We start from the raw sequence: 27,530 nt of genomic DNA, 5'->3' as shown, positions 1-27,530 counted from the left end.
ATTCCATGCGATGGAGGGTGGATGCATGTATCCTCGCTAATGGAGGACATTTGGAACATTCTCTGTAACAAAGTGTTTGAAGTCATGCTGGTACGTTCTGCTGCTGTGTGTTTCCATTCCATGATTAATGTGATTTGAAGAGAAGTAATAAAATGAGTTCTAACATGGAAAGTAAGCGTTTCCGGACACATGTCCACATAACATATTTTCTTTCTTTGTGTGTGAGGGATGTTTCCTGAAAATTTGGCCGTACATTTTTGTAACACCCTGTATATCATATATGTCTGCTCGTGTCTGTATATATGCGGGTGGATATGTGTGTGTGTGCGTGAGTGTATACCTGTCCCTGTTTCCCCCTAAGGTAAGTCTTTCCGCTCCCGGGATTGGAATGACTCCTTACCCTCTCCCTTAAAACCCACATCCTTTTGTCTCTCCCTCTCCTTCCCTCTTCCCTGATGAAGCAACCATGCGTTGCGAAAGCTTGAATTTTTTGTGTGTGTTTGTGTTTGTTAGTGTCTCTATCAACATACCAATGCTTTCGTTTGGTAAGTTACATCATCTTTGTTTTTAGATATACTAATATATTGTTCTTTACTTTGCAACAGGCATGGGCACCCTTTGGGGACCCACAGGTATGAAGTGAAAACTGTAGCGTCTGTGATGGTAATGTTTATTGTGCAACACACCAATATGAATAGTACCTCTTTCCTGGCACACAGTGCCAACAAATTATGCATCAAAATACACATTTCATACATTCATTACATATTAATCCCATCTTCAAATGCTTACATTTATTTATGTGTTGTGAACATTGTTTCTTTAGATAAGAGATATTACAATTGCGGTCTTAAAAAATTCTGTTGCAAAATTGTGCAGTGTCTCTCTCATCATCATCATCATCATCTTGGACAGTTTCCAGCCACTGGCTGGGTCTGTCGGGAACACAAGCCTCTCCATCGTGTTCTGTCTTTCCACCATTCCCCCTCTTCCACCTTCGTCCAGTTCTCTCCTCTTCTCGTCACACATTCCTTCACTCCCTTCACCCATCTATCTCTTGGTCTTCCCCTGTGCCTCTTCCCCTCCAGTTGCAGATCAAACATCCTCTTTGGAATTCTTCCCTCATCCATTCTCTTCATGTGTCCATACCACTGCAGTCTTGATTTTTCTATCCTGTCCTGTACTGGTTCCTCCTTTAGTCTTTCCCTCACATACACATTTCGCAATCTGTCTCGTCTTGTTACACTCAACCTGCTCCTCTGGAACTTCATTTCACTAGCTTGTATTCTACTTTTGTCGCTTTTGTGCATTACCCATGTCTCACTTCCGTATGCCAATATGGGGACAAAGTAGGTTCGGTATATAATTCCCTTGGATTTCTGTGGCACCTCCTTGCTCCAAATAAGCCCCCTAATGCATTTGAAGAACTGCCCTGCTTTTCTGCACCTTTCATTTATTTCCATTGCGTTTCCCCCCTTACTTTCAATCATGCTTCACAGGTACTTGAAGTTCTCTACCACTTGTAGTTTTTCCCCTCCACAAGTTATATCCACATTTGGCCTATTCTTCTTCCTTGTTGTGACAATTATTTCACTTTTCTTTGCAGAGAAATGCATTCCATATTGTGCTGCCGTTGCCTCCCATACATCTAACTGCTCTTGCACCTCCTTCTCGCAATTTCCCCATAACATCAGGTCATCGGCAAAAAGCACTGCTTTCATTTTATGATCTCCAATTGCATCTGGTACTTGCTGTAGGATTTCATCCATAACAATAATAAACAATAAAGGCGAAAGTGCACTTCCCTGTCGCAGCCCATTTTCCAGCTTGAACCATGCAGTACGTTCCCTCCACACTTTCACACAACTCTCACTTCCCTCATACATTTTTCTGACTTTTCGTGTTATCTCTTCATCTATCCCTTTTGCGTTCAGCACATCCCAGAGCTTGTCCCTATAGATACTGTCATACACCTTCTCAATATCTAAAAAGGCCATGATTAAGTCCTTCCCGTACTCATAGTGCCTTTCCTGCAGTTGCCTTACCGCAAATATGAGGTCCGTTGTTGATCTTCCCGGTCTGAAACCATACTGCTCCTCTTGCAGTCTACTTTCAATACTGCTTCTTATTCTCTTCTCCAGGATCTTTTCATAGATTTTTCCACAGTGGCATAGCAGGGTGATTCCTCTGTAGTTCTCACATCTCCTTTTATCCCCTTTCTTGAAGATCGGGACTATAATTCCTTTCTTCCAATCCTCAGGAATTCTGTTCTCCTTCCACACCACCCTCAGCACTCTGTATAGCCACTGGGTTCCTACTTCTACTGCTGCTCGTATCATATCCACTGTTACTTCGTCCCAACCTGGTGCCTTGCCCCCTTTCATCCTCTTTATGGCTTCTTCCACTTCATTCCAAGTTAGATCATCAATTTCCCCACTATTATAATCGTCTGCTGCCTTAGGTTCTCCATCGCTGTTAGTTACCCGCTTGACGGCATTCAACAGATCTTCAAAGTACTCCTTCCAAATCTTTTTGAGCTCATGCATTTCCTCCACAACTCTTCCATTATTATCCATGATCCTCAGGCACTCGCTTCTGTCGTTCCTCTTATTTATTACCATGGTGTAAAGTACTTTTTTGTTCCCTTCACTGTCCTCTTCTAACATTCTTGTCCATTTTTCCATCCACTTCTTCTTCTCCGCCCTTACTATGGTCTGCGCTGCTTTCTTGCTTCCCTTATATTTTACCCTAGCTTCCTCTGTTCGGGTCTGGAACCATTCTCTGAAGGCTTTGTTCTTTCGAAGTACTGCCTCTTTACATATGTTGTTCCACCATGGGGTTTCCTTACTTCTCCTCTTTGTGCTAGTTCTTCCGCACACAGTCTCAGCTGCCTCAACTAGAGCCCTCTTAAAATCTCCCCATTCTTCTTCTACTGTTCTCTGATCTTTCTTTGGCAGCTTCTTCCTGATCAGTGTCTGGTACTGGGTCCTCCGTCCATCCTCTTTCAGCATCCATGTCTTCAACCTTTTCTCCTGTATGTCTGTTGCCCTCCTATCTTTTTTCTCTCTCAGGGTGGCTACCAACAGCCGATGGTCACTGTCTAAGGCCTCAGATGGAATGACCTTAACATCTGTGAGGCTGCTCATCATCTGCCTATCCACTAGTACATAGTCTACTACTGAAGTTTGGGACCAGTCTCCACTGTACCAAGTTATTTTGTGGCTACTTCTCTTCTTGTACCAGGAATTTGCGATCGCCAGCCCATTCCTCTTGCAGAATTCCAGCAACAATTTTCCTTCTCTATTTCGGTTCCCCCAGCCCTCTGGTCCCATTATCTCCTCGAATCCTTTCCTGTCTGTGCCAACATGTGCATTGAGGTCCCCTATTATAATCTGATTACCTCCATTTAGCTGCTTTTGCATGTCATCTTCAAATTCCTCCTCCTCCTGTTTTGTACACCCCACCTGTGGGGCATATGCTTGGATGATTTCAATGCTTTTTCCTTTCACTCGTACTCTGGCTTTTATCATTCGATCATTGATACCTTCCACCTCCTCCTGCAGACCCCTTCTGACCACTATTGCCACTCCATTTCTTCGCCTCTCATTCCCTATCCAGTACAGTTTACATCCTTTACTTAGTGGTTTTTCACCAACTCCTCTCCACCTAGTCTCAGCAAGTCCCAAGATGTCCAATTTCCTCCTTTCCATCATTTCTACAATTTCTTCTAACTTCCCAGTTAGAGTCCTTACGTTTAAGGTGCCCAGTCGTAAACCATCTCGTAATCCTTTTCCATTGCTTGGTCGGTTTCCTGTAAATCCGTTCCGTGATCCGAGGCATGTTCCCTTTTTGAAAGCAGTTGATTTATCCACTACTGGCTTGCTAGGCCTATCGCAGTGTCGCTCTCCAGCCCAGAATTTTTTCAATGGACCAGATTGAAACCCATTGTCGGCCAGATCCAGCCAGTGTGCCACTGGTTGCCTACCTGTGTTTTACAACATGGAATCACTTGATATATATTTCCATGAAAATGCACTGATTTGACATTTACTCTGTAAGATGTTCACTCCATACAGCTCAGTACCAGTCTGAAAGCTGATCTTCAACTATCTACTGTGATGTCATTCCTATTGTCACGGTACTAGCTGTTTCAGTGTCCAAGCCAGGACACTGCAATATGGAATAAACCGCCAGACCAGGAAATATCATTAAGCACAGTAAATATGCTATCGTAGTCTCGCTTTGCAGGCATGCTGTGTCCATCCAAACCACATACATGCACAAATAAGAATAATCTTCCAAGCAGTAGTTGTTTCTAAACTCATCTCGTGACTAATAAAAATACTTTCAGATGTCAGAAACATCGTTCATTGGTTAGGTAGGTGTTAAGAAACACGTCATTTACAAAAGTGACATGTTACACCACAATAAGTTAATTGTCACTAAAAAAAGGGCGGCATACCTAGTCATAGCTCCTGTGTAACCGAAAAGGCTGAACAGGTAAGCAAGTGAAAATACTCCTACTCAGATACTGGGTGAAGATTCATACAGCTGATGTGGCCACAGAGAGTAGTTTAATTTTGTTGTTTCATTTGATTGAGAGAAAAAAAAAAAAAAACAATGATCAACTGGCCAATCGGTTCTTCAAACCAGAGTGTGGACCCATCACTACTGATGAAGCCTCAGTTATGTGAAATGCTGATTGATTCCTTGTAGTTCTTGAATTGTGATAGTACAGGGCAGTGATTGGTATCAAATAATTTTGTTGTCATTTTCTTGTATTTGTAGTGCACTGTGTGGTACTGTTCGAAGTATGGCAAGTGGACCTATTAAGGAAATAATTTTCAAACTGAGACTACATAAAGGAAAGATAACAAGAGGGGAGGGCCAATACGGGAAAGTGACACCAAGTCTGTTAACCTGTCCTCTTACTTTCACTCAACTAGCAACTCTCTCACGGTCTAAAATTATAGCTACCAAAAGTTCCTCTCTCAGGCATGAAATGTCAAGCAGAATTTTTTGCATGTTGTTTATCTAGTCTTTTATCAGTTGTTTTAATTCACCAGGAAGATTGACAAATTATACGACCATAATATGACTTATGATAAAGAATTATGGCATGAATTTTGGATATTGCTTTTGTTTTTATTGCTGTGTTGGTGACTACTATTATTTTCGTATTGTGGTGTGTTAATAGCTAAAATATTCTGTAAGAGAACAAATATTTCATAATGCTGTTTGAAGGATACTTAATTACGTAAGTAGTTGTCTACAGCAAGTATGAAGACATGCACCACATTAATTTTCTTGCATCAGACACCTAAGACAATACTGAATGAAAACTTCGTTTTTTCGTCAGCAAATTCAGAAGTAACAAGAAGACTGAAAGTTGTTGGGCTGTATAGTGAGTCTAAATGTTTTAATGCTTTGTAACTGCCGTAATTCGGATTTTGTCAGTATGCACACCCATATATGTTTTATTTGAAACAGTAAACTGCAAATGCTAATGCACACAGAAAATACAATTCTTAATGTTAATATTTTTGAAATATATGAATTGCAATACAGGATTTTGTTGATGTTCTAAAACAACTTTATAAATATAAGAAAATAATCATACAATAATTTCTGCTGGTAAAAATTTACTACAGCCACTAAATAAATCTTTGTGTTGTACAATCTTGAAAACAGTTGTTCTTCACAATACATAAATACAATCTGCATTTGACACTCGTGTGTTATCTTGCAATTGCAGGGAGTTTTCCTGCATTTTGAGGCATTCCTCGCCTCAACAAATTTTAGTAGTTGGCCAACATTGTAGACCTAACTTCTGAAATTGGTTGCAGCACAGCTCTTCTTGGCTTTTTATTCATATTTTCTACATCTTATACATCTTAAATGTCGGAGGAGTTTACCTTCTAAGGATCTCCTATTCTCCTAGTACATCGTAACATTCTTATTTGTTAGCAGTCAGTTACATCAATCTCAGCTGGACAGTCTTCAGTCAAAAACAATAATCCATCATTTTCCTTGTCAGATAATTGTGGATGGCTGTCAGTAAGAAGAGCTTCTAACTGTTCGTCAGTTATTGTTTCATGCAATGCTGTAGAGTGTAGAAATAATGGTAACTTCAGTATTCCATCATCAAAGACCAAATTGAAATTAGCAGAAATACATTATGTCCTGATGTCCATGTTATTTCGTAGTAACGAACAAAATTTATGCAAAAAGAAACTAATTCTCAATTCTAAGAAAGTTCTTCTTATGGCATGGCTGCAGCTGTATAAGTCCATTTTGTAAAATGAAGAAGCTGCACAACAGTTGGTGAATCAACAATATTTTATTGTATACATGACCAGTTTTGGACACTTAGTTCCACCATATGGTGTAAACTGTAATAATGGAAATATTGTGTTACAAGACAAAATCAAAGGGATCCTCAAGTTTGAAATGTCAGAAAACGAACTTCGTGGTTAAAATTTATAAAACGAATTAAAATAAATTCAAAGAGAGAACTGGATATTACTTCACAAATAAAATCACTTAACTATGGGAGGTCATCCTCACCCTGAAGTAGTTGTGGAACAGAAGCTCCATGTCAAAAGAATAAAAGGGAAGACCTAGAAAAATCCAAAGAAAAACAGACATCATGACCAGATACCACAATCTTGAAACATGTAAAGTGCAATAAATATGGGAAGATAAATCACATATTGTGTGAAATTACTTACTTAATTACTTACATAATTACTTACATAAATTCCATAAAAATCATTCTGCCATGTTGCACGACCAGGAGCACTAGCAGGAAAGCTATGTAATAGTAAATTCTAGCTGTGAATATCGAGGCCACACATGACCCATAGCGCAGATGTGGTATGAAATGGCAATGCGATTGATGAACTTCTTAAACTGGAAAACTGGGAAGTAACAGCACAAAGGAGATGGAACCATTACAACATTAGCAGGGAAGTGAACCAATACATATATATTAAAAAAGAAAACAAAAGGAAAAATATAATGTTTGCACACCTTAATGTGCCTGAATAATGTCATAATTAAGTAGAATATTTTTGTGATATAGGCCAGTACAGCCATAATGGTATTGAGAGGATGGGAATAAAGTCTTCTTAAGATTTCAGTTTCTTCAAGGATATTGAGTATCTGACCTTTTTCTGCAGTGTCAAAGACAGATAAGTTATTACTAACCTGCTGCAGCTGATGCTGGTTGTCAGATTGATTGTCAAAGTTGAACAGGAATTGTCCAGGTGTAAGTGTTCTTTAACTCTTGTATGAAAATGGTTCTTTAAATCTTGTATGAAAATTCCTGCCTATCTGGCCAGTGTATCTGCTCTTACACAGCTGGCTTGTATCAGTATGATAGACATCAGGATAGGAGAAAGGATCCTTTTCGAAGACTTCATGGTTCCTTAACCTACTGCAGAAACTGTTTGGTATGAAATATGCTGGAGCTATGTTTGGCTGACATCAGTTTATTTCCATTTCTCTCGGGTATGTATCCATGATGTGGAATCTTTTAAAACTTGTTCATTTCTCCAGTGGAATGATTCCCTTCCATGAGCCCTCAAGCTTTACTATTATTTTTTTATTAAATTTCTCAATCATAGACCCTGGGTACCAATTATGTGTGGCAGTATACTTGATTAAACCGAACTCTCTTTCATATTCCTCTGATGTGAGAGGAACAGTATTCAATCTGTTCAAGAGACTCGGGAAGACAGACGGCGCCATGAGCACAGCTTTGGACGCAACAGGAGGTGATGTGAGTGAGGAGCTCAGTGCTGAATGGTGTAGTGCTCCAAACTCGTGGGGAGTCTGGCCATGGCTGCATCCCTGTGGCGAAGGTGCAGGAGAACAGGACCAGTGTCGGGCTATGACCAGAGGGGCAGTGAGCATGCAACAGGTGAAGTTTGTGCCACCCTCACAAGGAAGGCCGGCCACGGCTTTATCTTTGTGGTGAAAGCGAGAAGTGGCCGGGCAGCATTGGGTGTGGCTGAAGGGAGGTTCAGTAAGGCCGGGCAGGATGTCAACGCCAAGTGACCCATGGAGCTGCATCATGTGGTCACGAACCTCATCACTAACTGATGTCCCAGCGATGCCAACCTTAGTAAAAGGGCCGACTATAACAATGTGCGGAGCAGTGTTGGGCATAGCTGGCGGTGGGCGGTTGACGGGATGAGGCGCAGGGCCAACTGACATTTGCCTCATCGCTAGCTTGGAACTGGGCAGTACCTCCCTTGAGAGGAAGGCTGGCCATGGCTGCAGGAGTTTCAGGCACAGGTAGAGGAAGTGCGACTGTGTGACTGATGAGATCAGGAGCTGATGCTGGAGCTGTAGGAGTCACTGGAGCCATAGGAGTCGTCACTAGAGCCTGAGGGAGCACTGGAGCCAATTCAGATGCTTTATCAGCTTTGATATACAGGCAAGCAATACCAGCTACCAGTGATGAACAACCTCCAAAAACACAAAGGGAAGAGTGAATATAAACACATGGTAATTCGTGTCCACGCAGTCCACAAAAATGCAAAAAAAGTACACAAAGTGTTATTAAATCACTCACAAGAAACAGTAAATGACATGCACACTAAAGCAATATCTCCCGTGACTCAGAAGCAACCGATAATGAAGCCAACTAGCCACAATGCCACCTCGAGAACGCACTAACACACAGGGAAAGCAAAAGTGCCAGAACCGATCAATTATTGCTGAAAAAGTGTACCCTCGTCGCGGCTATTGATATGAGACCACAGTAGAACACACGTTTTTATCCCTGTCACCTCTGTTAAAACACATTGTGGGTGAAGCAAGCTTCAGTGAATGATGATTCCTGTTTGCACTCCTGAACACTTTTACTCACATTACAAGTTCACAATAAAGTTTTGTTAGGGCTGACAAATGAAAGATTGTCCGGGATCACATAAGAGTAACAGTAGCAATGTCCAACCGCGGAATACCAGTCCCGTAGCAGAGCCCCACCCCAAGGGATGTATGTAAGCTGTGCTGTGTGGAGACGTTCCGGTGTGCTGCAGTGTAAATGCAAGCATCCATGCTGGTCTCGGTGAATTCTGACTGATGGCCACGAGGTGTAGCAGACTCCTGTCCTGGATCTGAGTGAGCAGTTGAATGCTGGTGCTGGAGGTTGCACTCTGCCCTAAATATCCAGCATCTGGAAGGATCTCCATGAGCTCATGATCTGTGGTCAGAAATTGGTTCTTGGTAGAAGCACCACCATATTCCTGATGCGTGTGCTGCTTGGAAATGTGGCTCATGCCCCCTTGTGGTGCCTGTAGCAATTGGTGTATCAACATGCTGTTTGTAAATGGTATTGCATCTACCACATGTGATGCCATTGTGATATTTGTAATTAGTCACCACAGAAAAGAGGGGTGCAGTCCAATAATAGGCCAACCTGCGGGGAAGAGACACTGTGCTGGAGGCACAATGTATTTGGCCTACTGCCGATATACAGCATATAGCCTGCACTTTTTTTTTAGTGAATCCAGCAACTGAGTTGATATTTAAAAATTTGGTGTACCATTTATTTTTCCATTTCAATTGCCTATTATTGTTACATTATGACTAATTTTGATCACATGAGCATTTCAGAACTGTGTAGTTGCATAAGCAACCCATTGTGTCATGCAGAAACTACTCGTTAGAATACTACACAACTTTACAGATCTGAGGATCACATGTGACCAAAACTAGTCATTTTCTAAAAATGAAATTAAATTAAATTTAAAAAAAGAAAGTGCAACTGAGACAAAAGATAAAAGTTTCTAATCTACAATAACACTTTTTCTTTAATTTTGAATTTTTGTTTTTTTTCCGTAACAGAGTGATCTTTGAGTTTTTTGGTTGAAATATGAAATTACATTACTTGTATTCGACGGGTTCCATGGAGAGGGGTTCTGTGATGTGGAAAGATGTCAAAGATACACATTTAATTTAATTTAATTTAATTTAAGTGCAGTATGAGAATGACTACATTAATTTCTTCTAACGTTAATTCTGTTTTAATTGGTGAAAGGAGAAAATTTAAAAATGCAAAAAATGAAGTGCTCAAAAGGGAATAAGCATGTCTAAAAAGTAAGAGTGGCAGAAAGGGCAAAATGGCTAACCAGGAATGGCTAGAGGACAAACCCAAGGCTGTAGATCTAGTGGAAAGGTAGATGTCACTTATAAGAAAATTAAAGCAATCTTTGGAGAAAAGAAAAGCAACTTTATGAGCATTGAGATTTCAGATGGCAAACCAATACTAAGCAGAGAAGGGGAAACTAAATGGTGGAGGGAAATGACCTTGAAAATAATATTTTTAAAGAAAGGGAAGAGTAAATAAATGGAAATGATAAGGGAGATTTGATACTGTGGGAAGAATTTGACAGAACATTGAAAGACCCAAGATGAAACAGGGCCTGTGGAGTGGACAATATTACCTTGGAATTAGTGAGGTCCATGGAGAGAGCCTGGTAAACTATTCCATCTGGTGTGGAAGTTAAAGATACATGTGAAACACCCTCAGACTTGAAAAACAATGTGTAATTCAGATTTGAAAGGAAGCATGTGCTGACTGGTATTAATATTACCAAACTATCAGTGTAACAACCCATAGTTACAGAATATTGATGCGAAGTTTTTTACAGAAGAATGGATAAACTGGAAAAGCTGACTTCTGGGAAAATCGGGTTGAGTTCCAGAGAAATGCAAGAATAAGCTAGGCAATACAGCCCTATGACTGACCTTAGAAGTTTATTTAAAGGAAAGGAAACCTCAATTTGTACACAGAGAAGGCTCTTGACAATGTTGAGTAGAATACACTCGTCAAAATTCTGAATGTAAAAGGAATAAAATACAGGGAGCAAAAGGTTGTATACAACTTGTACAGAAACTGGAGTGCAGCAGTTATAAGAGTCAAAGGACATGAGATGGAAAAAGTAGTTGACAAGGCAGTGGGACTGGGTTGTAGGGTATCTGCACTGTCATTAAATTTTTACATTGAGCAGGCAGTAAAGGAAACCAAGGAAAAGGTTGGAGAAGGAATTCCAATTGAGGGAGAAGAAATAAAAAACTTTGAAGTTTGATAACGACATTAGAATTCTGTCAGAGACAGCAAAGGACTTGGAAGAACAGCTGAATGGAATGGATAGCATCTTGAATAGGTATTATAAGACGAGCATCAATAAAAATAAAGCTAGAGTAATGGAATGCAGTTACATTAAAGCAGTTGATGCCGAAGGAATAAGGTTAGGAAATGACACTAAAATAGTAGATGAATTTTGCTATTTAGGCAGCAAAATAACTAACAATAGCCAAAAAAGAGGATATAAAATGCAGTTTGGTTATAGCAACGGAAGCATTCCCGAAAAAGAGGAATTTGTTAACACTGGACATAAATTTAAGCGTTAGGAAATCTTTTCTGAAGGTATTTGTCTGGACTGTAGCCTTTTGTGCAAGTGAAACGTGGTCAGTAAGCAGTTCAGACAAGAAAGGAGTAGAAGATTTGAAAATGTCATGCAATAGAAGAATTCTGAAGATTAGATAAGAAAATCACGTGACTAATGATAAGATACTGAATTAAATTGGGGAGAAAAGAAATTTATGGCACTATGTGCCTAATAGAAGGGATCGGTTGATAGAAAAGGTGTCAAAGAACTGTCAATTTGGTAATGGAGAGAAGTGTGGGGGGTAAAAATTGTGGAGACGGACCAAGGGATGAACACTAAGCAGGTTCAAATGAATGCAGGTTACAGTAGTTTTTCGGAAATGACAAGATTTGCACAGGGTAGACTTATGTGGAGAGTTGCATGAAACCAGTCTTTGGACTGAAGACAAAAATAATAACAACAACAACAACAACAAACTTCCTGGCAGATTAAAACTGTGTGCGGGGCCAAGACTCGAACTCGGGATCTTTGCCTTTCGCGGGCAAGTGCTCTACCAACTGAGCAGGAGAGCTTCTGTAAAGTTTGGAAAGTAGGAGATGAGGTACTGGCGGAAGTAAAGCTGTGAGGATGGGGTGTGAGTTGTGCTTGGGTAGCTCAGTTGGTAGAGCACTTCCCCGCGAAAGGCAAAGGTCCCGAGTTCGAGTCTCGGCCCGGCACACAGTTTTAATCTGCCAGGAAGTTTCATATCAGCGCACACTCTGCTTCAGAGTGAAAATCTCATTTCTAACAACAACAACAATAATTCTAATTATGAAATAACATAAAACATGACATTTAAGATAAGCTGTACCGTACCAGGGAGCAGCAAAAGTGGCAGTTGAGAGGGTTAGGTCAGTTCCCCCTAACCTTTTTCTTCCTTTTATTTCTATGTGCCCAGGAGAGACCTTTGATTTAGCGAGCTTAGCTTTGTGACTCTAAGCTCACATAGTTGCCACTGTGCCATTTCTGCCACAGATGTCATCCAGGTGGCTTTGGAGGAAGCAATGATTACTGAATGAACATCTGTTGTTAACAGGGTTAATGTGGCAACACTGCCCTCCATTCTTGCTGTTGCTGCTGGCATGACTTTCCTGTAGTTTGCTGGATTCATCTCAACAAGTGCATGCTGAAGGCTTTGAATGTGAGACAACTGAGTTCTATGATGATGACACTAGTGTGTGTGTGTGTGTGTGTGTGTGTGTGTGTGTGTGTGTGGGCGGGGAGGGGGGGGGGAATTAAAAAGTTGGAGGCATAACTACCTTTTTCATTTGCCTCTCCAGACGTATTTCACTGCTCCCTAGAACAAAATAATTTTTTGCCTTCTGCTGCCAGATGTCGTTTGATACATTTAGCACGAAAAATAAATTATAGTGTATTTTCAGGTGACGTTCATAACAGTCAAAGTTAAGCCTAACCTAAAAGTTCACATTTAAAGATTGGGCATAATTAAGTATAAATCTTTGCACGAGACACACACAGGAACGTGTGTAACTTAAGATAACCGTAAATGGTCAGTATGATCTCATTTGTTTCACTGAGAAAGTGTTTCATAATTATAAAATGACTCATTTGACATCACAGAGAGACATTGCAATTATTGTTAATGGAACATTCAAATAAATAAGTATATTAATAACTAAGTAACTATCTATCTATCCCCATCTAGAGAAATCTACATCAGGATAGCCATGCAATTGCTTGATTTACAATCCTCTGTATTCACCATTGTGTCTCCATTGGAGATCTATATTACAGCTTCAATAAAAGATCATTCATTTTTAAAGGTAATGTGACATATTTTTGTATGATATTTAAATTGTGTGGAAAGTGGTTGATTTAGTACTCACTAGTGCAAAAATGAACATTTCTCACTGTGAAGTGTGATTGATCAATGTTTGCACTCATGTGCTCTGCGAAAACAGACAACAGCTCCTGGATTAATGAAATCCTGACTGCCCAGTGTATAATGATTTCTGGCAGTAATTTCTTTCACTGTTAAAATGAATTCCAAATCTTTTTGTATGCTTCAGTGGTAAGTACATTGTGCTTTGATTGATTTTTCACTTTTTCTATTAGTTGAGGGTCACCTGGTGAATCATAGACACATATTCTTATTATGTTATTCATTATTTGATCACAGACGCTTTTATTTATATTTGACTAGTTGAATTGGCAAATCTTTTACTGTGTGACTGTACTAATTGAACACAGAATAACTTGCTTTATCTCTCTTTAAAGGTTCTGCTCCAGTTGTCACTTTGTGTGAGAATCAGGAGAAGTGTGTCGATGCTGGAGTACAAACTGCGTCTCCTCCATTGCTCCAGCAGCAACTGCAACGAGACAACGAACAGCCGTCGACTTTGCCTCTGGATGGAAAGTCTGATGTAAAGTTGGGCAGTGATGCTGCTGCTAATGTGCCAGATGATTTGTGGGAATGGGAATGTTTCTGTTGTGCACAGATCTTCAAAAGTTCATCATATTTGCAGAAACATCTCAACAACAGCAGTTGTTTTAAGGTTTGTCGGAAATTCTTGTCAAAGATTATCAGCCAAAACAGGGAAATGATAAAAGAATGCTTTAAATGGGAAATATAAGACAGATCTAGAAGAATGACTGACCATAATTTTGGGGAATGTGTTACTGTCTTGATGTTTCTTGTTCTCTGTGCTCTTTTTGTATCATCTGCAAAGGAACTTTCTTCTGGTGACTCCTCTTACTTCATTCTAAGAGTGATATTTTTATGTATTTTTAAAAATATATGGTTGAAGGAGATGGACCTTGGCACCTTCTACTGTGAGAAAAGGGAGGAAGAAAGACTATATGAATGTCTGGACATGTCTTTCGTTCTGAATGAGGTGGTGGGGTAATGAAACTGCTGGACTCTTGTTTAGTGAGAGGAAATCCAGATTCAAATTGTTGTCTGTATGTTGCTCATCAGCAAGAAAATGCAATAGGTTGTGAAACAATCAACTGTAAATTGTAATCTACCCTTGAAAGTAAAGCATGTGCAAAATTTACATGCAAACATAGTTTGCAGCTCATGAGAGGAAAGCTTTTTATCTATAGAAATTGCTATGTGGTGGTAAATCACTGAATGGTGATAAATCATTGAATGGAGGAGACATTGGATTGCAGATAGAAACACGGGGGGGGGGGGGGGGGGGGGGTGTTCTAATTAGTGGCTCTTCCTGAGAGCTCTCTCCCTCTTCACCTTTGAGTTACCACCAGAGAAAGAACTGACTGATAAAACCTGCACATCGTGTAAGTGCTTCCCCAGCCATAAGTGAGTAGTGAGCCATGTACTCATCGTGGTGATACCACTTCAAGCGGTACTCTCTCTTGGACAACTGATAGCAATTCGGTAAGAATTTGTGCAAATTGTTTACTTATTAAGGTTTCTTCGGAGTAGTTGGGACCAATCAGGTAGTCTGCAGGAATCATGCTCCATGCATTCACACTCCACTGCCTCGGATGTTCAACCTGTGTCATCAAATGCTGATTCTCAAAGGCCCAATAATCCATATTTCTTAGTAAGTTTCTTAGGATAGCCACAGGTTGCACTCTGTATGTTTTATGGACCAGTGTGAGTTTAACAAGATCATAATCAGAAACTCAGGAATTTACAGTTTAAAGTACAGTAGTTGGCTGATTACAGTGCCAATGTTGGAGGTTCAGTGAGTCACTGACATCAGCAATGCAATCGACCAATTACTGTACTTTAAACTGTTAATTCCAGCATTTGTGGTGATGCTCTTGCTAAATTTAAGAGTGAAACCGACCAATAAAACATAGTGAATGCAACTTGTGGCTGTCCTGAGAAACTTAATTTCAGCAGTTGCTGGTTTCCCTGCAGGCAATATCAGCACTTACCAATATCTTAGATTCAGCTTTCCGTGAAATTTGGAGGAAAGGAGGAGGTGGGTTGGACAACATGTTGTCCTGAAGTTGCCTCAGAACCGAGTAACAGAATTTCATTCGCCCTCTGCAGTTCTGCTGGTGAAGTGGTATATCATACCACGTCCATTAACAAAGTTTCAAGAACTAGCTTTAAATGATTACTCTAGGGATATACTACAACCCCTATGTACCACACACATAGGGATCATGAGGATAAGATAAGAATAATTACTGTACACAAAGAGGCATTCAAACAGTCATTCTTTCCGTGTCCCATATGTGAATTGAACAGGAAGAAACCTTAAGAGTTGGTATCCTCTGCGATGCACTTCACGGTTGGTTCCAGAGTATAGATGTAGGTGTAAATGTAGAGGTGGCATCAGTTAACTATAGTGGCAGTTCTGCTTTTGTTGCTTCCAGAGCTTAGATTTAAAGACGCATGTCAAAAATTGAATGGATTTGTAAAACAGGGAACTGAGGCATAAAGATTATTAAATAATCACAATGCTTCATGAGCTTAGTGTCAAGATACACACTTACATTGCATAATTACATCAGCAAAACAAACAAAAAGGAAATCACAAAAGAATGAAAAAGATGGAAGCTTTTTGACTCAAAATGTGAAGAATACTGGGCTGGCTTACTCCAGACGCAGTCCTACTTTCTTTAGAGATAACATACAGATAATGAACAACAACTTCCAGAACACGTTGTTTTGTTTGATCCACTGGTTCCAGGGTTGGTCCTTACCCTGTGCATAGTGTTCCGGTCCTTTTCCAAAAGCAATTTCTCGCACATTCACTGAATTATCATTCTTGTTGAACATCATCTTTCAGGATACCTTTGTGGGTACAGCTCAGTTGTTCCTTTGTGTTGCTTCTACACTTTTTGTAGAGAAGTAATATACCTAGTGTCTCTTGGTTTGTGTAAGACACTTATGTTTTCAAACTAACCAGCACTTGACATACTAGAATGAGACAGACAGTATGAAAGCTAAATTTCAGCTATGTCCCTTTTGTACTGATATCACAGCTATGCAATCCAATGTGATTAATTTCCTCAGTTGGGTATGAAATCACAAACTTCCGCATAAAAAAGCAGTCAGTTTCATATTCAAAACAGATAAATCATAAGTTCTAAATATATCATTTTCGTGGAAAGTGCTGTTGAATTCTACTTGTAAAGAACTATGATATTAGCAGTAGAAATTACTAGTATTCCTATTGAAAAAGAAGAGTTGATATCAATGTCTTTGCAGTTAATATAGCTATGAAAAGAGATTATATGTTGTTTATTGAAAACTTTTCACAGTTCATCTGGCTCAAAATAGAATGACAATATCTTAAACAGTTCTGGAAGTATCACACTGTATATGGTGGCAGCAATAGTACACTGAAAATATAAAATTTCTTTTCATTTTGTTACGTACTATACCTAATCATTACCCAAATCATGGTTTATTTGTCCACTTGCAGTTTGATGGTGAACATTATGGAATGCAGCTAAATAATCGATCAGCATTCCGTCCAGGCAGGTGGCCTCCACAACAGGATGCTATTGTTCCAAAGCATATCAGGGTGAGTTCTCTGCTGTTATTGCATTTCACATATTACACTGAATGTACTGTTGAGAGAAAGTGCTACTTATGTACTCACGTCCATTGACATCACGAACTGTAGCTGTGTGCGAGTAAAATAGGTGGGTTCACGAAGCATTCTGTGCAGCGACAGACAAAGCATACTTAGTAGGGTCGCCAGAGTGCTCTGTATCCTTGTCCCACACAGCACCTTGCTGCCTATTCTGTTATCCGACAGTGTTACTGCAAGTGCCACATTGGCCACAGTTTCTGCTTCTGACAATCTGTGCAAAATAATTGTATGTTTAGAACATTACCATCATTTTTAACACAACACTAGACATATCTTGTTTATACCACCACTAATAACTACACTGGCTAAGTGCTCTTGTCATACATACATCAACATTAAAATCAATACTAAATGTTCTAAGTGCGCCCCAAGTGCACACTACTGACAGACAGCAGACTAACACTATTGGCTTGCGTATCTTGTGGTACACTGCTCCCGTCTGCTGAGAATTCCCACATCATCCACCTTCTTATATGCTCACCACTACAGTATGAGTAAGGACGACCACAAAAGAAGTATGCATAAGTTTGGCAGGGTGTCAAGGTGAAGTAAAAGACAGCTTTTAGGTAAAAAGTACACTTATTTTTATGGGTAATCCGTTTTTAGCACATGCACTGTCCAAAATTTTTTAGTGGTTATATTCCATCCCTGAAGTGCCATTCTGGAAGGTCAGCAAAATACCTGTACAGCTGTCACAACCCTTTGAATTCCAAACATTTCCAGCCACAAATCTGGAATGATGTATGAAAAGTTGGAATTCAGGGTGCTAGGTTTGGTGAATAGGGTGGACATTTCAACTAATAGGACTTAAATCCTTCAGATTTCTCACTGCTAAGGCACTTTTGTTGATACAAGCATTGTTCTAATAAAAGAAGACACTTTTATTGTGCAATCCAGATCAGTTCTTTTGTATTTTGTCGTTCATTTGATACAGAATGGTTGCCTAATAATTATCTAGCTACTGTCTTAACCTTTTGTTAGGTGATCTGGCCTGCAGATTTCATCCACCACTTTAAAATTTAAATTGGTATATCATTTGTAACATGTAGTGGACCCATGTCTGAGCCACAGTAACAAATTTGAGCAGAACATGAGTTTTCTATGACCTCCCTGTGCCTCTTAGGGTAAATCCAAGCATGTGCTACATCTCTAATGACCTCGTCATCAATATGACTTTAAACCTTAACCTTTCCTCCTGCCTTCTGATCATTTGAATAAACATAAAAAAATAAAAAAAGACTGTTTCTAAAATCTGAAACTATTCTGCAGAGCAGCTTGACATTTGACAATTTTATTGTGCGGCCTGGATTAACACAATAGAAACAGAATTTCACAGATATTAATGTCATTTTTACTGCAGCCTGAGAACTAGTCACCTTGGCCTAGTTGTAAATATGTACCTCTGAACTGATCAGTTATTAAGACATATGTGGAAAGGGTACATAATAGGATTTTGAATTGTGGGTATTTTTTTATGGCTTGTGGACGGAGAAGAAACTACTGTGTTTTTGCCACTCCTAAATCATAATGTACACTCAGAAAAATAGATTTTTGATTTCACTCGCCATTGTTTCTTCTTTCGTCACATTTTGATCCATAATCAGTCTGACCATCCTAAACTGGTGTAAACAGTTAAGTATACATTGATCAGCCAGAACATTATGACCACTGACCTACTATCGATATGAACCTGTCCAGGAGATAGCAGCATCACCTGGCGAGGAATGACTGCTAGTCAGACACATGTGTAGTGCTGGTAGTATCAGTGAGCGTGCTGCCCATGTGTAGAATGCGGAGGGTGTGTTATCTATTTGAGTTTGACCAAGGGCAGATTGTGATGGCCCAGAGGCTCAGCATGAGAATTTCAGAAACTGAACAACTTGTTGGGTGTTTGAGCATTGCTGTGGCAAGTGTCTTCAACACGTGACAAAACCATGGTGAAACCATCTCCAGACATCGTGGGGTTTGGCGGCCACCCCTTGTTACAGATATCGAACATCTGCAATCAATTTCTGATGCAGTTTAATGTACTGGAACAGCTATAGTTTGAGATACATTATGTTGCATAGGAATAGCTGCTTAGTAGTTCTTGAACGGATGACTCATGATGGAGGAGGACAGTTTTTAGTTAATGGAATTGCTTGGAAACTGAAAGAAAAGTGTAAAACTACGTGTCCATGTTGTGTAATGCAGTTAGTACATGTGTCTGGTACTGTTTTACACCAGTGTGACATGGATTCGATGCATTTATAATTAATTCATGAGTGAGATAATGTCAACCCACAGGAAAAGAGATGTTCAACAGTATAGCAGTAGTGGAAGATGCTGGTCTAACTACAATAAGTTTTACTGACAGACCAATACGGTAGTCTGAGGCAAAATTTCCTACAGCAGTCTCAGGTTTCATACATGTATACAAATTACTGTCTTACCCAAAAGAAATATATTCCAAATAAACATAAGTACAGCATTTATGGTGGTTCCATTGGAATAATAAGGATGCATAGTAATGTGTTTTAAATACTCCGGTGATCAATTTGTGTTGAGAAGTTTGGTACTTGCCTGCGTGAGTAAGTGGCTGCATCTGGTTGTATATCTAGTTCATAGTTTCTGCATTTCATTGTAAAATGAAATTCTTGCAGGTTTAAACAGATTTAATTTATTGCAAAACTAAACCCCATAACAGTAACTAGACATTTCAGTCCAAGCAACTATACATGGACAGCAATGGAGTATTAACAACAGCAAAGAATAAATATGTATCAGAGACTATGACCAGTGTAAATTGTTGTCCCTCAAGCATGTGTTGTAACTTCCTGATAGTGCCTTATGCTGCATACAATTCATGATCGCAGGTTGCCCAGGCTCTGTTGAAATCGGTAAATAACTTCTTGCTTCAAAAATGCCAAGTGCTGCCAGTGTCCATCTGCTTGTTGTTGCAGTACGGCATCAATTGTGGCAGGAGACTCATCAACCATAGAGTGAGAGGTGCCCACGGAACTAGGTGCGCTGACAGAGTTGCCTCTGCAATAGTGATATTTACTTTGGTAACTGCCAGTTCGACCTTGCTAGTCCATAGCAGTTTTATTGTTCGTTTTGGTGGACTTTGTATTATGTTGTTCAATGGAGCAGCTAAGAGTGCATGATGGCACACGAAATAGTGATAAAAAGTTGATGGTGCTGGGAAATCGTCACAACTCTCATACTGTCGAAGGCTGTGGAAAGTTAATTATGGTCTTGACTCTCTCCTGTGGGTGATGGCGTAACCCAGGAATTGGACCTTAGCTGTCCACATACACGCTTCAATGGACTGATAAGTAAATCATGTGAACAGAGGTGTGTAAAAACTTGGTGTAAGTGTGCTAGGTGTTCTGTGTCCGAGCTTCACCCCACCAAGGCATCAGTGTAAGTATAGCAAAAATCAAGACTGCCTGAGACTTTGTTCATGAACTGTTGAAAGGTCAGTGCAAAATTGCATAGTCTGAAAGTCATTTTGGTAAATTCAAATGATCGAATGGGGTGCATACAGCAGTTTTAGCTACATCATCTGGAGGAACGGGTACCTGATAGAATGCACGTATGAAGTCCAATATGGAGAGATGCGTTTGCCATGAATGATGGCTGCCTAGTCTTTGATGTGTGGTACTGGATAATGATCAGGGCTAATCCTGGCATTGAGCAGTCTATAATTCCCGCAAGGGTGCCATCTGTTATTCTTCTTCGAGATTACGTGGAGTGGGACACCCAACTACTGCTGGGCGGATGGCAGATTCCAAGTGCGAGCATACTTTCGACTTTGCTGATGTTAAATGATGATGTCAAGCATGAACTGGCATTCCTGGTGTGATCAAAATATAGTGCATCATCAAATGCTACCCCTGCTAGTGGAAGTAGTTGCTGATTGATTTCCAGGAACTGCGTCAATAGTTCTGCAAACGGAAAACCATCTGTGATCGTCCAGACTGCAGTATTGTCAATACTGTGTACTAATTAAGTTGGTAGTATTGTATAGTATGTTAACCGGGGACCTAGAAAGGACGGGGAGGCTCCGTCCCCACCGCAGCCGTAGTGGTCCACAACCCCACGACGACTACCACAGTCCACTTCACCCCTCTGCCGCCCCACACCGAACCCAGGGTTATTGTGCGGTTTGGTCCCTAGTGGACCCCCCCCCCCCCCCCAGGGAATGTCTCACACCAGACGAGTGTAACCCCTATGTTTGTGTGGTAGAGTAATGGTGGTGTACGCATACGTGGAGAACTTGTTTGCGCAGCGATCACCGACATAGTGTAACTGAGGTGGAATAAGGGGAACCAGCCCACATTCTCCAAGGCAGATGGAAAACCGCCTAAAAACCATCCACAGACTGGCCGGTTCACCGGACCTCGACACAAATCCGCCGGGCAGATTCGTGATGGGCACCAGGCGCTCCTTCGCGCCCGGAAAGCCGCACGTTAGACCGCACGGCCAACTGGGCGGGCATAAGTTGGTATTAGTGTCAAGGAAGGAATGATGATGGTCAGGTAGGAATCCATAGAATGAAAAAAAATATACCTGAGAATAGGGTGTACCACATCTGCCACAATAAATTGCCATTCGAACTTAAGATGGAGGCCTAGATTCAGTACCATTGTGGCACGACTGTATGTTTGAATGGTGGAACCATTGGCTGCAAAAAGGCAGCAGTCATCGTTGTTGGAGTGAGGTTGCTGGGCAGATGGATATGCTGACATGTCAGCACCTGTGTCCACTAAGAATGGCAGCTTTGTATATGTTCTGTGATGAACAGTTGATGGCTGCCATCTGATGAGCCAGTCACCATCATCACTGACATCGTATGCATTTCCCATCTCACATGGGGGACTGCGTTTTCACGTGTCTGAATTGAATTGCCTGTGATTCCAACAGACTTATGCAGTGGTAGCAGAGTGGATGCACTTCCTCTGAGAGTGGTGGCGATGTTACTGGCGACTTAAATGTTGTGTCTACAGGACAGCAACTTGTGCAGTAAGTTCGGCACTCTGTGCTTGCAATGCAGCAAGAGTATTATCTGCTTGAGGCTGTGGACAAACAGCCATGACACCGTGGACGGGTCCATTTTGGCACAAGGCGATCTTCAATTTGTGTGAGCGTGTTGAGATCGCCAGCACATACTGTCAGTATGTTCTGTGCATCAAGTGGAAGATGCGACAACTAGATATTCCATAAGATGTCTTCATTAACAGTGTTACTCACTGGAGTCTGAATGTGGCACAGTAAGTGGAAAGGAGTGTGACCACCTAGCTCCATGGGGTGGAAACTTCTAGCCGCTTTGTCACAGACTGTGACATGTGGGTAATCAAGGCATTCTGGATGGCCATATAATGGTTGGTGCTTGTTGGTGATGCGAAAATTTCCTGCACCTCTGTAGCCATGTCGTTCACCTCTGTAGCCATGTCCTCTTGTATTGCAGAAACAGTGTAGCTATACTTTGTGCAATGTCTTCATCACCACTGTAGTGTCTTGTACCATGGGTAGCAAGGGAGAGGATGTTGTTTGGTGGCTGGTATCGTCTTTCTACAACAAACTGCACACTTGGATTAACAGGATTCTTTATTTACAAGAACAGGAAGCTACTTACTTTTAACAGAGTCCATGTGCTGTGGTACAAGCTCTTCCGTCATAGCCCATGTAGCCTCACTGCTGGTGAAATACATGTTCCCCTATAAACACTACTCTGGTCACTGTTGTAGCCTATTACGAAGCAAGGCAACTCTGCGAGTGAATGACAGACGCTAACTAGAATGTGTTGTTTGTGAGTGAGTGAGTGAGTGAGGCCCTCTGGTCAGCGGCGGTGAACTAAATACTTGTGGTCGAGAGGGTGTTGGCAGCATATGATTGCGAGTCTGTCTTTGGCCTCTCTCCTGATATGTGTGCTTGATCCAGCACCTTCTGTCGATATCCATGCTACATCTTTGTCGACCGGTGTGCTGACTCAGCTTACGCCAGCACTTTCCTCCCCCCTGAAATGCTGCACCGTTGTCGTGTACGGAGGTTGTGATCAACAATGGGGACGGAGGCCTGACGCTGGACATAGAGATGAGTCAGGAGCCATGACTGTGGAGGACGGTGTACTCCCGACGGTGCTCTGCTATCTGGCTTATGAGGCAACAGGAACATCCTTCGGAAAACTGCTGCCAGGTCAAATGTCCAGGCCTGAGGGTGTGTTGTGGGGTGGTGACGAAGATGGTGATGGTGGGTCCAGGTCCATTGAGTCGGCCAGCAGGGACGGTGGGGACGAGGGTGCATTGTCCATGCGCTCCTCCTGGGGTGCCCTGGTGGCACCAGTGGGCTGCTGCGAAGGCTGTGTGGTCCCTTGAGGTCATGAATCTGGTGGAAGAAAAGCAGCAGAGTCACGGGGCAAGTTACACGAACAAATTTGGTTCTGGTGGCGGCACTGCAGACTGTCGGGACCAGCAATCAAATACATAAAAGAGCCAATGTGTTTCTGGATCAAGCCTCTTTCCCAGCACCAACAGTTGCCATAAACCCTGAAAGGAACAAGATTGCGCTGTGCAAAGCGATACTTGTGGTCTGTTAGAGGTGCCGGATGCTTAGGTGAGTGTAGCAAGTGTAGCAGCACACAATGGCAGCTGCCATGCAGAAGTTCTGCTGGTGATGGTCCGTCTTGAGGGTGAAACGGAGCACTTGTTACATGACAAATGCCATTTTGTTCACAAAACTTGTTCAAAATCAACGTGGAGTGAACTGTGGTCCGTTGTCTGACACAAGTTCTTCTGGTAAACCATGTATGCAAAATATGGAGGCAAAGCTTGAATGGTGCTACGTGATGTGGAAGAAGCCATAGGTACTGCAAATGGGAACTTGCTAAAAAAGTCTACCACTATGAGCCAACAACTGTTCCAAAATTGTCCTGCAAAGTCAGTGTGCACTCATTGCCATGGCAGTTGAATCTTAGGCGAAACTGCGAGTGTCTGTGGGGGAGTAGATTGGTTCTCCGTGCATTCAAGACACTGTGTTTTTTGAATTCTGCTTCTGACAACACTCGAAGGAGAGTACACAAATTGGCAATGTGTTTCTCTGGTGTACGACCTGAGACGACATCATCATCAAGGTAGTTTGAACAAAAGGGCAGTTTAGCAGTCAGCTGTTCCAAGTAATGTTGAAAATTGGCAGGTGTGGAAGCACTGCCGAAGGGCTTAGGCAAATACTTGTGAACAGTCCTAAATGTGTATTTACGGACACTTTCTGTGATTCTTCATCCAAAGGTATTTGCAAGTAGGTATCACACAAATCTATCTTAGAAAAGTAACTTCCTGTCCATGAGTTTCTCAGGGCGAAGTAATGGTGTCAACTACTGTCTGTGGGTTGACTGTAGACTTGAAGTCAACACACATGCGAATGTGACCAGACAGCTTAGGCAACAAAACGAGAAGATTTGCCCATCGACCAAATTGAATGGGAACAATTACCCTAATATCTTGCAATTCTTTCAATTCACTGGCTACTTTGTTGAAGCAATTGGAATGCGGTGGGCCCAGAAAAACTTAGGCTGTGCATTGTCTTTCAGTGTAATATGCGCTACAAAGTTCTTAGCTTTTCCCATTCCTTCTGAAAATAGTTTACGAAATTCTTTAAGCAAGTTAGCGACATTGTCTTTTGGTGCAAAAGCAGATACTGAAAGTACATTGTCTTGGATGCTAAGTCCAAACAAAAAGGTATCTAAACCAAATATGTTCTCACTGTATCTTGATTCCAGCACGGTAAAATTCACTGTCCGAGTGTGAGATTTGTAAGTGGCAGGCAACTACACTGTCAAAGCCCTGGAATTTCCTGTTTGTTGTAAGCAGTGAGGTGCTTGCTAGATTTAGAAAAGCGTGGTGAGCCTAACTGTTCGTATGTGTCACGATTATGCAAAGATACTGAGGCACCTGTGTCTAACTGAAAGTTCACACGATGGCCAGCAATTCTTAATGAGACAAATTGTTTGTTAGAATATCGTTGCACAGCATGCGGGCGAGGAGACGGCACAACCTTAATCTTACTTTTGACAAAACCTGTTTTAGGTTTTGGAAACACAGCGTTCACTGCATCTGCACGAGCAAAATTGGTGTTTTTGTGCCATTGCGAAAAACTGCTTGGACACTGTCTTTTTTTCCTAACATGTAACACGTTGCAATCCTGTCTTTTATGGCAAGCAAAACATCTAGGGCTGGACTTCACTAAGTTCACAGGCCTGTTTATATGTCTACATGGCTGTCCGTGTGGCCGTGTACACACTCGTCGTCGTGGCTGCTTGGGGCAGTCGCGAGCAAGGGGCGACTCGACCCGTCGATTTGGGGCCTGGTCAAATTTATCAGCCGCTATGGTGCCCGAATCGTATTGCTCTAAAATTTGCAATACTTGAGGAAGTGATGTATCAGAGTACTTTAGGATCTGTTCCTGTATTCTACTATCTGGAACATTGAATGTTACACCATCATGTATCATGAGAGCACTGTAAAAGTTGCCACAACTGTACTTAAATTTACACTTCCTAGTCTTGCCTGTTAATTCTTTGTACCACTGGTGGTACGTCTGTTCCGGCTTTTTCTGCTGGTGAACAAACTGATATCTGGCTACAGCTACTTGGACTTGCTGATCATAATATTGAGTTAATGCAGTGTATTGTAGCTTTAGAGTATCTTGAGCATGATGAACTTGACAATCGAAAGAAAGTATTGTAGCTTTACAGTACCTTGAACACGATGAACTTCACAATGTGCTTGGAACTGTGTCAGGTATTCAAGCCAGTCCTCTTCTGTGTTGTTAAATTGCTGGAACGGTGGTATGCTGGTTTGCAGCACTTGTTGGGCTTGTTGGTTGGTTTGTTGTGCGACACAACTAGTGCAGCCAGTAGTTGTTGTACCGTCGTCAGCAAAGTAGCAATTTATTGGTTCTGTAACTGAAAAGCTAGTGTTAGATCCATCACATTGGCCGTCTGCAGCCGATGTGCGGGGGCAGGTGGTGGAGGGGGGGGGGGGGGGGGATTCATGGTTTACACAGAATTTATGGTTTATACAAATATGTTGTAGCAAAAAGCAAGCAAAGTCTCCGAAAAGAGAAATTTGATTAGTTCTGCATGGTTTCCCTCCTGGAATCCATGCAAGAGTACAACAACAAATTAGGAAATAGAAACACTATCACCCGTGCATGTTGAAATACAAGAGAAGCAAGCAAAAGCTTCACCCAAGTTGATTAACTTCGATCGCCACTGAATTATCCTCATTGCCACTGTAGTGTCCTGTACCATGGGAAGCGAGGGAGAGGATGTTGTTTGGTGGCCAGTATCCTCTTTCTACAACACAACTGCACACGTGGATTAACAAGGTTCTTTATTTACAAGAACAGGAAGTTACTTATCTTTAACAGAGTCCTTGTGTTGTGGTACAAGCTCTTCTGTAATAGCCCACGTTAGCCTCACTGCTGGTGAAGTACAAGTCCCGCTATAAACGCTACTCTGGTCGCTATCGTAACCTGTTACTAAGCAAGGCCACTCTGCAAGTGAATGACAAATGCCAACTAGACTGACTGATTGAGTGAGTGACTGTGTGATCCAGTGCCTACTACCGATCTCCTTGCTACATCTTTGCTGACTGGTGTGCTGGCAACAGCTTACGCCAGCACATTTTGTGTTTTCAGTGGTTACATGAGCAAGCACGAACTGATTCTCTAGCTGCGCACTCCATAAAACTGGCCTCTGTTGCTAGAATGGTAGCGGCTTAACCATAACGTGGTTGATAACTATGCTTGTAGGTAGGTCGGCAGTCAGTTGCTGGTCTTGCATAGCGAAGTTATGGTTGTGAAGTATGTCGAAGACATGTGGTGTGGTTGACGTGGATTTTGTGTATTTAGCACATAACGTGCTATGATATGAGATATTGGCTAAGTTGGATATCAAGACGGGGGCACCAAAATGTGGGTTTAAACGGATTTACTTCGTTGCAATATTAAACACCGTAACTGCAGCTAGTTATTTCAATCCAAACAACTGTAAATGAACAACAGAATACTTATAAAAGCATAGAATAAATGCACATTCGAAATTATGTATTATGATCACTTCAAACTCTTACACAATCCCAATGTTTTCGTAGACTACTGAATCATTCAGGATTGTTGACCTCTGTTTGCCTTACTTACGCTTTGAATTGGAAGTTCAACAGTTTGTGGGGTAAATTTTTGGTTCTATTAGGAATTTTGTTTCTGTTAACATGTCAGCGCGCTGTGCCAGCATCCTAGCTGAGTTATTTGGTAATCTAAGTGGGAGAGCTATAAGGTTCAAGACCTTAACATGTGCAGTATTGTCATAACTCCTAATATCACAGATCTTCATAATACATTTACTGTCTTTTGTTTTATGGTACATACAGTGTTACTGTACTTATTCCCATATTAGTTAAGCTGTTGTATTGTATTTTCCTCCCTTCTTAAAGATATACAATTTAGAAGCTTTGTCTTGAGAATTGGCATGCAAGGAGATGATGTTAAAGGAACTGAA

The 27,530-nt window shown here is 41.3% G+C and overlaps 1 protein-coding gene across 3 annotated transcripts in view; it reads left to right on the top strand.

Moving 5' to 3' along the window:
* LOC126416290 (zinc finger protein 836-like) overlaps positions 1 to 27,530 on the top strand; it is a 208,782-nt gene that overhangs the window by 61,596 nt on the left and 119,656 nt on the right. For all 3 annotated transcript variants that reach the window (XM_050083941.1, XM_050083942.1, XM_050083940.1), the window contains 2 exons: positions 13,683 to 13,960; positions 16,817 to 16,918. In XM_050083941.1, the coding sequence (XP_049939898.1) occupies positions 13,683 to 13,960; positions 16,817 to 16,918 (380 nt within the window). The remainder of the gene's footprint in view (positions 1 to 13,682; positions 13,961 to 16,816; positions 16,919 to 27,530) is intronic.

The sequence above is a fragment of the Schistocerca serialis genome, chromosome 8 (genome assembly GCF_023864345.2).
Source record: "Schistocerca serialis cubense isolate TAMUIC-IGC-003099 chromosome 8, iqSchSeri2.2, whole genome shotgun sequence".
Classification (NCBI taxonomy): Eukaryota; Metazoa; Arthropoda; class Insecta; order Orthoptera; family Acrididae; genus Schistocerca; species Schistocerca serialis.
Note: the sequence above shows the minus strand (reverse complement) of the source record. Positions and strands in the feature narration are given on the sequence as shown.